We start from the raw sequence: 11,464 nt of genomic DNA, 5'->3' as shown, positions 1-11,464 counted from the left end.
GCGGGCGCGCTGGGGGCGGAGGGACTCCTTTGTGGGGGCAGGAATGCGAGGAAGGAGACGGCGCTGCGGCCTTTGGAATGCGGGGGGAGTGGCGGCGGCGGCGGCGGAGCGGCGGGGGCCGCTCTTGCCCGGACCTTGGAGGGGCGCGGAGGCCGGGCCGGGACGCCGGGGCGTGCAGCCGAGAGCTGGCGGCGGGGGCCGGAGCGGCGGCTGTGGCGCCGCGGGCAGAGGCGGGCGCGGCTGGGCGCCGGGGCCGTCGGGCCTCTGGAAAGGCCCGGGATTCCCACGGGCTGAGCTGGAGGCGGCTCCCCCAGCCCCCGGCCGGAGTAAGAAATACGAGCAGTCGACAAACGGTTCCCACATCCTCCCATCTTACTAACTAGCGCCGCCGGCGTTTCGGGCGCGGGGCCGGCCTAGTTCAGCTCAGGCCAGAAGTGCTGCTCCCGCTTCAGGACCCAGGAGGACACTGCGCGTCTCGTGCAGATGCGCCCCCCAGGACCTCGAGTGAACCCTCGACCACCACCACCTCCCCCCCGCCCCAGCCCGTCTGAGAGCCATGTGGGTGCGCATCGGTCTGCGGGGATGGCGGTGGTGGTGCCCGGACTGCCTGGTGGGGAAGGCGCAGAGGGCTGGAAGCTGGGGTTGGTTGGCGACTGGTTCTCCCGCTTGGTCGCTGTGCGCAGGCCCTCAAGGCCAGGCCAGGCCGGAAGCAGGCCTCAGGCTAAGCCAAACCAGCGGACCGGTGAGCCCCAGATGTGGTCACCCCGACAGGCAGTCAGGAAGAGCTGCGAGGATACCCCCTTTTTCCAGCACCTGCCTTCGGCGGCTTGGGTGAGGCACCAAGGAGGCTCCAGAAAGCACTTACCCTCCCCCAGGTATTGGGACACCACGGTGGGGCCTTGGGGACCACACTGGGAGAGAGGGGAGGCGGGAGGTAACTAGGGCTTTGTCCCCCCAAAACGCAAGCAATAAAGTCCGTGCGTATTTCACACAGCCTGTTGGGAAAAGCAAACCATTATCTCTCATGACCTGGCGGATTCAGGAAAACGACTTAAGTGGAAATTTCCTCTTTTGCAGGCACCTCCTTTCTGCTCAAAGAATTTCAGGACACTTTGATGGTGTCTCAGGGCGCAGGGATCCTGAATGGGGGGGAGGACCTGTGGCCTCAACATTGCTGAGGAGCCCACAGTGGCGCATTCTCCTCAGTTAGTCCTGGAGCGGTGTCTTCTCACCAGGAAACTCCTTCCCAGCGCCTCTCAGATCTTGCAGAATTCCAACCCACCACCCAGCCAAGCTCAGGGTGTGTGTGGGGTGGGGGGGGGGGGCAGGCACAGGTGGATGCAAGCATTTGCAGGGAGCAAATACCCAGGGGAGCCAGCCCCTGAGAAATGATCTCCACTCTGAGAGAAGAAAAGCAAATGAAGATCAACAATGAAATATCACATTTCACTGACCTCATTATCTAATATTTTTAAATGGAAATATTGGCAAGACCCTCATGAAACTGGCACATGTTTTGCTGGTTCGAGTGTAAGTGGGTACCTCCTGTCAGGAAAAGCAGTTTGGGGGTATTAACAGCGTCAGAAACAGACAAAAACACTCAGACTACACAGCAGTGCTTCTGTTCCGGAGAAGTAATCCAAACTGCAGATAATGATGCAAGTACGAACGTGTTTATCATATTATTTCTGTAATCCCTACAGTCCTAGGATGTCTAGCCTCCTGAAGAGGACCTCTCTGCCCTCCAAAGTAGTTCTTAAATAACTGTTTCATCTCCACCTGCCAAATTAGAACCTTGAACAAGATTTGAAGGGTCTGTTGGAGTCAGTGAAGTAACATTATATAGCCTCAGCTGAACACATTGCTTACCCTAGTGGTAATTAACTAGTTACTCACAAAGACCCACCAACAGAAACAACCCAAAAGATTTGCTTTCTCACTCCCCAACCTCTGCTGACATTTTCTCCCTCCTCCACTGGTGGAGGGAAGGTCTCTGTGTTCTCCTCTCTCTCTGGCTTTTTTCTTCCTCCATCCATTGGGGTGCAGATAGGTGTTTAACAACCAGTGCTCATTGGGGGGAGAACTGTACCAAGCAGGAGTCCTGATTTATAGCATTTAGCAATCCCACCATGGTGGATTTCAAACCACCAACATGGATTACTGCAGAGCTGGGAAGAGACAGGTACGACCCCCTCTCGGAAGCCATTGTGAGCTGGCTTTAGCTACTGTGGGATATGCTGTTGAAGTTTCACAACGGAATTGTGGGAACTCTAGTGCTATCATCCTTTCAACCACAATCTTCCCATTGCCTGGGGAGAGGGACACACTCAGGAGGCTGGAACGGGACACGGTCAGTCTAGTCTCACACCAAGTCCTAAATCATAGTCTTTTCCTTCTAATTCTCTAGAGGCCAATCCTACCCAGACTGTCTACATTAATGGTAATTCAAAGATTCCCCCTCCTCTCTCTCCTTGTGCTCTGGCTTTCATCAGACCCCCTAACCTGTCTGTAGTTTCTGTATTGTCTGACCCCAATTACTGATAGGAGTCAGGGGTTTTCCTAGTCTTGGGACACGCTCATGCCATTCAAGTGTGGCTGTTTAACTTGCGTTCCTAGGAAAGAGGGATGGCAATCAGCCAAATGCCATGGCAGGGAGTTCCTGGGACCCACTTTTCTTTCTCTCCCTCAACCTACAGCAATCTTTACCCCTAAAAAATACTACTTCCTGGGGTGCCTGGGTGGCTCAGTGGATTGGGCCTCTGCCTTCGGCTCGGGTCATGGTCTCGGGGTCCTGGGATTGAGCCCCGCGTCAGGCTCCCTGCTCAGCGGGAAGCCTGCTTCCTCCTCTCTCTCTCTCTCTCTCTCTGCCTGCCTCTCTGTCTGGGTGTGATGTCTCTGTCAAATAAATAAATAAAATCTTAAAAAAAAAAAAAAAGTACTTCCTGGGGAGAGCATGGGAAGTCTTTCATCTCAAGCCCACTGGTATATCTCCCAGTCCAGCTCCTAAGGGCCAGTCTCCCCACACCCAGCACCAGACCCAAGGTGTGTTCTCTGATGCTCTTCTACTGGCAGGACATCTGGGAGCTGTGCCCAAAGGGATTTTTCCATCTTCTCCTTTGAGGTCCAACTCTTTCAACCAGATTGAGTCTACCCATCTCCTCTGGTCCTGGTATCCCCCTTTGGCCTCTTCAGGAGCACAGAAGGGTCAAAGCATCGACAGCTAAAGCCATGGACAGGCTTGGTTCCCCAATCTAAGAATTAGGGTTAAGATCAGATGATTACAGCTTGCTTCCTTCATAAGGATGGACACCTTGGAAGGACCTTCACTTTCTTCCCCTGAAACCTTATCCTGCATCCAGGAAAGGGAATTTATACACAACCTTTGTATGTGGCAAACACCCCAGCAGTTCCATGGGGTGGGACGTTTGGGAATGCTGATTTCTACAATTTTGTTACGTTTTTGAGCAGGAAGTTGGTGTTCATGACTTTTAGTGCTGCCGGAAGCTGACACTGGGACCAACTGGGAAGCTGGGCGACACACAGGATACCCATCCCACCACCTCTTGCTGCCATAGGTAAGAAGTTACTGTGAACACCAGCCCTTAGTGTCTTACTGCTTTCAAAGGTTTCTTCCCAGGCTGACAAGGTTGGCACGGTTAAGAAGTGTAGTAGCATGGTGCAGAGTAGGGATGCAACACACGTCTACAGAATAAGCAAAAGACAGTGCACAATGTCTATGTATTTTTGAGATTGACGTGAGGATCAATGTGGATCGTTGGTGGATTTTCAATAAACATTTAACTATTCATTTGAGAAACAGCACAAGCAGGGGTAGAGGCACAGGGCAAGGAAGCAGCAGACTCCCCACTGAGCTGGGAGCCCAATGTGGGACCCGATCCCAAGACCTAGGGATCATGACCTGAGCTGAAGGCAGATACTCAACATTCTGAGCCATCCAGGTGCCGGGTGCCCAGGTGGATTTCTTTTTAAGATTAATCGATTGATTGATTGATGAGAGAGAAAGCACGAGCAGGCAGAAGCAGAGGGAAAAGCAGGCTGCCCGCTGAGCAAGGAGCCCAATGCAGGACTTGATCCCAGGATACTGGGATCATGACCTGAGCCAAAGGCAGGTGCTTAACAGACTAAGCTACCTAGGTGTCCCGCCTGGGTGAATTTCTGAAGTAAAAGCCTGAGGAACTTCTTGGAGCATCTGAACATTCTAGTAAAAAATTTCTGTTTTTCCTTATATAAGTCATCCCTTGTGAAGATATAAAATTTTTAAAGCTGAAATCAGTTAGCAAAACCCTCAAAATGTTATTTTACCAGGAAAACGTATCTTTGGGATATAGTCAAACTCCAGAGCATCACCATAGTCCTCTAGTTCAACTCAGATGATCTTTTTATTGAGAGCAGTTCAAACATTTCTCAAATAAACTTTTGGCTGGAATTTATTTTAAATTAGATGTGGGGGGGGGGGGAGTTCCCTGTATGCAGAATGCAAATAATGTATTCCCAGTATGAAATGGTCTATAAAAATACTTCTCTAAATATATCCTCCTGCAAATAGTCAAATGGAGATTCCAGGAGGCCTTCACCCCCTCCCCAAGTCACAGTGACTAGAAACATCTGTCATTTTTTCTTCCCTGACTTCTTTGGGCTTTCTTTTACTTACTTTGTAAGTTTCTATTTTCTGTGCATTACAAAAGGCTAGTAGGAAGCTTAAATTTGCCCATGTCCCTTGGCCACAGAGTAAGTCCACTGACATGTGTGCCACCCATGGGCAATTTCCAGGAAGAGGAACATCTATTATGAACCAAATGTTTTCGGGAACTTCTAAGTGAACCATTAATCTACTGAGAGCAACTTGGCTCTCTTCTTAGTTCTCTGGAGGATCAAATGAAAGAAAATTCTTCCTAAGTCACAGCCTAGCAACAAGGATGAACAAAGCCGACTTCATCCATGTTAGACCCAGGAATCACTGCAACACTTTTTCATGCCAACTTATATTTTTAATAATCTTTATTGCCTTTCTGATTTAAATCATAGGATATATTCATTACAAAACTTGAAAGTCACATAGGCACAGAAGGGAAATACAAGACTATATATATATGTATATGTATGTGTATATATATATATGTGTGTATATATATATATATATATATATATATATATATATATATATCCACTTTTATTATGAATGTTTTCAGAGAAAAGATGGATAGTACAATGAACAACATATATGGGCTCCACCTAGATTCAATTAATGTTATCTTTTTTCTTCCTGTATTGTGTATTTTGCAAGTCATTTAAAAATTATGAAGCTTTATCCCTAATATTCGAAGAGTAGACACTGGCCTACCTAAGTACAAGGACATTATCATACCTAAGAAAATACTTCCATTATCACTTTATCCCATTTCCCAGTTTCCAATTACCTCAAGAACTGCCAGTTGTTTTACACTTGAGAATATCCCACATTCTGTACTTGTCTGTTTCCTCCTAATGTTGCTTAGCTTGTTCCTTTACGCACAGCCCCCCTTCCAGTCAGCTGGAGATTGGATCTAGCTGCTGCATTAGGTTGTGGTGAACATATTTTTTCCTTGGTGCTGTTCTAGTCTTCATCTCATCTCATTCGGAAATACATGTGAGGTTGTCGCTGATGCCAGGTTTGAGTGCGTGATTACAGTGGTGACAGATCAGTCCATTATCAGAGGTTGATTTTTTTTTCCCTTCTGCGAGTTATCTGTACAACATTTGAGCACTGTCAAGATTCTGTTCCTCAACATCCTTTTTCTGAAGGTCCTGGCATCCACTGATGCCTGCCTGATTGATGACTTAAGTGGTCAGGCTCTATATTAAAACACTGAATCCTCTCATACATGCCAAGTATGCAGACTCGTCTTTGGGACAACAGATAGGTAAACTTGAGTCAGCAGACTGTTTCCATTAAGGCTGGAAGACGGTTTGTCAAGACTGTATTGTATTGCAGGGTAGAGCTGCTGGGCAAAGGCCCCTGATGAGCTCTGCATGTGGCTCCCCAACTAAGACAACTCACACTGGAAAACCGCAAATACCAGCCCACATTTAAAGTGTGTCCACGCTCCAGGAGCATGTAGGCCGCTTGGATCTGCTTAGTCTACTTGGGCAAGACCCATGTATCAGACCTGCCTTGCTGATAAACCCGGGTTTTATAAAAACAGGTAGAAAATGGACAGAACCTACTGGAAAAGGTAGTAATAGAGTTTTTGCAGAGATAGAAACCACTGGGCTGCCAAAAAAGAAATCTATCAAATTTGCACTAACTGCCACGTACATACAAATGGAAAAAAATAAACATAGAAAATGCTAGAAACGACTGACAATTGAGTCTAAGGGCAGGGTGAGGTTTTAGGAATGGAATTTCAAAATTGAACATGATCACCAGTGACAAACCAATTAACTGAAACATTTCTGAGGTGGAATTCCAGAGTAATTTCATTATTGTCTGTTACATGGTTTTATAATTTTGAGATCTTTTTTTCTGGAAGAAAATGGGAACATCTAAAAATCTAAAGGCAAAGTGAGTCTCATAGGCTTGTATAGTTGTAGGTGGGGATTCAGCTCACTCAGTGCTGTTATTGGAGGCTGGAAGTCAGTCCATCCTGCAGACATCAGGCGGCATGCCCCTGAGGGCTGAGTGTTGTTCAGCATGATTCTTCTGAAGGCTTTGCTCACATGCTGAATTTACAAATGATACAAAACAAGGAGCAAAAAGTTAATAAGCTAGGTGGCAGAGTAAGAATGAAACAGAATGGAGCAAAATTTAATGAGTTGACCATTTGGAATTTAATTGACTATAGCCAAAACCACCAAAGGCTGAGGGTATCGAATGGAGGTTAAACAGCTTTAGGGGTTTCTGTTATCTGAAAACCCAAGGCACATCTGTGTGAGGAGAGCTACCCTAAGGGCCAAGGCCCTCTGAGGTCCAAGGCAGAGACATGGGTGCTGATCCATCCAGGACTATTCCGGCCACTTCTGTAGGCTGGAGTTGGGCCCTAAATGGTACACTGGAGAAGGGACTCTGATGAATCGGGGGTGGGTCTGGGGAGGGGCAACCCAGAGAAGACTGGATAATGAAGACTCCCCCTTGCTCCGGAATCTCAAATCCAAGGTTCTAAGTTCCTGGGGCTGGGCAAAGATCACTTACTGTTCTCAACAGAAGGCCAGTTGTTTACAACCACACTTAAAAAGTAACAATGCCATTAAAAGTTTTATTTTAGAAAGTACTTATCTGTGGCAAACAGTGGAGATCATTTAACCTTCACATCCACTATGAGTTAACTCTTTAGAAGGAAAGAGTTTAGCATGCCTGCAGTAATATATAAACCAGTTAAGGCCGCAGAAACGTGAACTTTGCAGGCATGTATAACAAGTATGCAGATGCCATTTATTTGGTCCATAAGTACAGTATAGTCGTATTTGAGTTCTACAAAACATCAAATATAAATAACCTGAAACTGTAACAATACACAAAAATTGGCTTCTTACACAGACATACCAGGCAGTACAAGCTGAAAACTTGAGTAAATTAACATTGTTTTACATTAATATACATAGTGCCAGTTAACATTTAAAAACACATTTCAATGCATAGCACTTGATACTTCTTTGAATCTGTTTCAGTCAGTTAAGAGTATGAAAATGGTTAGATCTAGGCTAAAAATAATTCTTCTTCTAACCAAAAATAAAGGCGTAATATTTATAACCAGGTATCAACTTTACTAAACCACAATATTTTAAAACTGTTAAATGATACCTAAGGGTATTTACATTAAAAAGGCAACATGCATTGTGTTGTTTCATCTGATGACTGGTTATGCACACACTTTGTTCAAAGGGCTTTAAAACTATATTCCTACTTTCAATACAGCATACCGCAATGTTTCTAATTGTTCTAGCAAAATGAATGCTTTCAAAGGGAGAAGAATCATCTTCAAGTCACTGGTGTCAATTTTTCCCTTTGGAACAAAGGACATAACAAATAACCTGGTTCTGCCCAGATGACCTACTGCAGTAAGAGGATTCTGTTTAGAGGCATTTCTGTTCAATCTAATGCTATAACATCATCAAGCTCTTCTGTCTGTTCTGTGCGGGACCTCTTTGCACTGATATTCTCCTTTTCATCTAATTTCCTCTTGCGACTTCTCTCTTCTTCACTGATGTCAGCATTATTTGAAGGACCTTCTTCATCCGAATCAACTATGAGCACATCATCTTGCTCTTGTGCTTATTTCAGAAAAAAGGGAAAAAATGGTTAAAAGTGTGGGAGTTACTAGTGATTCACTAATTTTTTATGAAAGTGAAGAGCTCGCATTTCTAATATATACCAAACTTAAGAATGGTAGGCTACCCTCATGGAACCTTCACTTTATACATTACACATTTCTGTAGTTCTGTGGGTTTTTTAAAAGATCTTAATTTATTTATTTGACACAGAGAGAGATCGCAATAGGCAGAGAGGCAGGCAGAGAGAGGGGGAAGCAGGCTCCCTGCTGAGGAGGGAGCCCAATGTGGGACTCAATCCCAGGACCCTGGGATCATGACCTGAGCTGAAGGCAGAGGCTTAACCCACTGAGCCACCCAGGCACCCCCACATTACTGTAGTTTACTGTTTTCCGTAACAAGCACCAATCTGTTTTCTAATTTAAACAAAAAATTGTAACAAGCATTACAGAACTCAAATTCTTAAAACTCTTTGTATCTATTTCTCCAACAGAAAAGGGGAGGGTGCATATCCTAATACTGGTAGTGATGGTAATAATAATAATAAAACAACGACAACAACAACATATATATAGCACTTACAATGTGCCAGGAACTGTTCTGAGCATTTTGCATATAACAACTCATTTAATCATCACAACAACCCTATAAAGAAGATAACATTATTATCCGTTTTCCAGAAAAGGAAACTGACCTACAGAGACTGACTTGCCCAAGGTCACACAATAGCAGAGGATATGGCTGGGATTCAAATCCACGCAGTGGGCTCTACCATACATGCTCATAACCTTACACCACAGCTGGTTTCATGTACCACCCCCAATGCACCCATCATGCCCACGCCAAAGCAAAGGCAGAATACCTATCTTACTCGTTGCTAAAGCTTCCCAAACCGACCCACAATAAGGGATCAAACAATGCACATTTTGAATTATGACTTTTTAAAAACTACCATAGTCCCTTTCTCTTTTCTATTTTTGGAGGAGGGGAAAGGTCATGAACCCATGGCTCATAAGTGGACCACACTCTAGCTGGTCTCAAAGTCCATCTTTAAAATTCTCTGAGAATATAAGAACCAAGAACAATCATACTCCAAAGAATACCAAAGACACATAGCTAAAGAAGTGGAAATATAGTAGTAAAAAAGCTGGTAACTTTTAGTTTCCTAAGTAAAGAATGAAGGAAGGGGGGCTGTTGTGGGTAGGCAGGAAACATTCCAATCTGAGCACACATTAAAGAATCAAGCACTAGCACAGAAAACCCAGGGAAACAGAGCCTCTGATGCACTTTACCAAAGTTATAATGGTTCCGAGAAAACTGTGAAATGCTAAAATCCTACACTTTTTTTTTTTTAAGATTTTATTTATTTGACAGAGAAAGAGAGATCACAAGCAGGCAGAGAGAGGGGGAAGCAGGCTCCCAGCGGAGCAAAGAGCCCAATTCAGGACTCAATCCCAGGACCCTGAGATCATAACCTGAGCCAAAGGCAGAGGCTTAACCCAGTGAGCCACCCAGGCACCCGAAAAATCCTATACTTACAGCATCTGTTCACTCCAAATAGGTGCATTGGTTTGTTTCCCCTAAATACAACAGGCACCCCAAATCCAAAACTATTGCTACAAAGAATGAAGCATCCTCATGCATTAGCAAATTCACTGATATTTCCAGTTGTAAAAACCCACTAACAAAAAAGAACAGTTCCTATTTTCCATAGAATTTCCCATTCTTAAATGTCTTCAGGGTTCCTATATTCAGAGCTCCATTAAAACAATGCCAAATCAATACACACCTCCAAGAGTCATATGGATTTCTGTTTTATGGTCAAATTCATCAAAGAACCACAGTTTATTTCTATGTAGCAGCTTGCTTGGTGGATAATTAACAAAGCACTGGCTGACTGGGGCCACGACTCACCAGTGGACGTGGAAGGCTGAGCTCCATCATCACTGCCATTGGTTATGCTCTTGGCAGCATCTTCGGCTTGTTTGGGCCCCACTTTTTCTGGGGCATCACCAACAACTTCAAATTCAACATCCTTCCCTAGGTCCTCACTGTAAAAGAACACCACAATGTAAAACTGGACCATGAGACTATTTATAATAGCAAAGGCACACCAGAGAGACACTGCTCCTCAAAGCTCTAAGTGCATGTACTATGTACACAGCAAATAGATCCTGATTTTCAAAGAGCTGATAAAATTAAAAATAAGACTGCACATAACACATTTCTGTGATAATTCAAATGGCCAATACCACTGCCCCTTCAAATCAAGGAAAAGGTCTTTAAAAAATATTACAAAAAAAAAAAATTACACAACTTTTACTGCTAGAGCAGAAAATGGACTTCAAAACTCTGTGACCCAATCTAGCTCTTAGGCATTATTTCTTCAGCTACCATGTTTAAAGATTCTACACACACTGCTCTTGACCAGCGCCATCTGGTGTTTTAGGAATAGGAAGGTTCCATGGACTCTGGGTTTCCCCCCATCTTTACCGGCAGCACCCTGCTTTTGTAATGAGGTCCCAAAAACATGTATGAAAGTTTAATGCATGAAAGTCAAGCAAAAGACTTACATGTTATAAGGGGGTTTCTGTTCCCAGAGAGCTAAAAAATACGATAAAAAAACCCTAATTATGCCTCCTCTTTAGACACTATCTGATAGATTTCCATTTTATTGTACATGTCCTTCCATTGTCTTCTCTTGTATAACTGAATACAAGCACACCACTGGCATGCAATGGTGTCTGAAGCCAGAGATGACTCCCTAGCAATACCTATCTTTGACTCAATTGTCTAACTCTGGGAAACTCATGCTTATTATTAAGTCACATTCAGTCTTTCCTGTCATTCTATGCTTTTTATAAACCAACCAAGTACTACAATGTGATATCTCCAAACAACTGTACATAAGCTTCAAGTTCACAGAGAGATGGCAATATTGGCAAAACAACTGGATGCTGATGGCAACTCCCTTCACATGTTTGCTGGGATGGTACCCAAAAGTCCCAAGTCAGGGTGTAGTTGAGGTGTATCAGTGGGAGCAGTGCACCAAAATGCACCTGACTCAATAGCTAATCATACCCAGGTGGAGGGCCATCTGTCTTCTGTTATATATGTGCAAATACTCCGTAACACAGCACAAGAATGCTTTTTTATATAAAAATGGGCAGGACATTAAATCAAATAAAAAGAAAAAAAT

General features: G+C 44.5%; 1 protein-coding gene and 1 long non-coding RNA gene across 3 annotated transcripts in view; one reads left to right on the top strand and one right to left on the bottom strand.

Moving 5' to 3' along the window:
* Nucleotides 1–256: 256 nt before the first annotated feature.
* The window catches only part of LOC309852323, a 42,755-nt gene continuing 31,547 nt past the window's right edge, over nucleotides 257–11,464 (top strand). The window contains exons 1-2 of the long non-coding RNA XR_014305172.1: nucleotides 257–875; nucleotides 3,469–3,575. This is a non-coding gene — a long non-coding RNA (uncharacterized lncRNA). The remainder of the gene's footprint in view (nucleotides 876–3,468; nucleotides 3,576–11,464) is intronic.
* The window catches only part of UBA2 (ubiquitin like modifier activating enzyme 2), a 37,092-nt gene continuing 32,853 nt past the window's right edge, over nucleotides 7,226–11,464 (bottom strand). For both annotated transcript variants that reach the window (XM_082708628.1, XM_082708629.1), the window contains exons 16-17: nucleotides 10,180–10,316; nucleotides 7,226–8,268 (exon numbers count right to left, since the gene is read on the bottom strand). In XM_082708628.1, the coding sequence (XP_082564754.1) occupies nucleotides 8,087–8,268; nucleotides 10,180–10,316 (319 nt within the window). In that variant the 3' untranslated portion in view covers nucleotides 7,226–8,086. The remainder of the gene's footprint in view (nucleotides 8,269–10,179; nucleotides 10,317–11,464) is intronic.

Source organism: Mustela nivalis (assembly GCF_964662115.1).
Source record: "Mustela nivalis genome assembly, chromosome: 18".
In the NCBI taxonomy this organism is placed as follows: domain Eukaryota; kingdom Metazoa; phylum Chordata; class Mammalia; order Carnivora; family Mustelidae; genus Mustela; species Mustela nivalis.
This window is presented reverse-complemented; position numbering and strand designations above follow the sequence as displayed.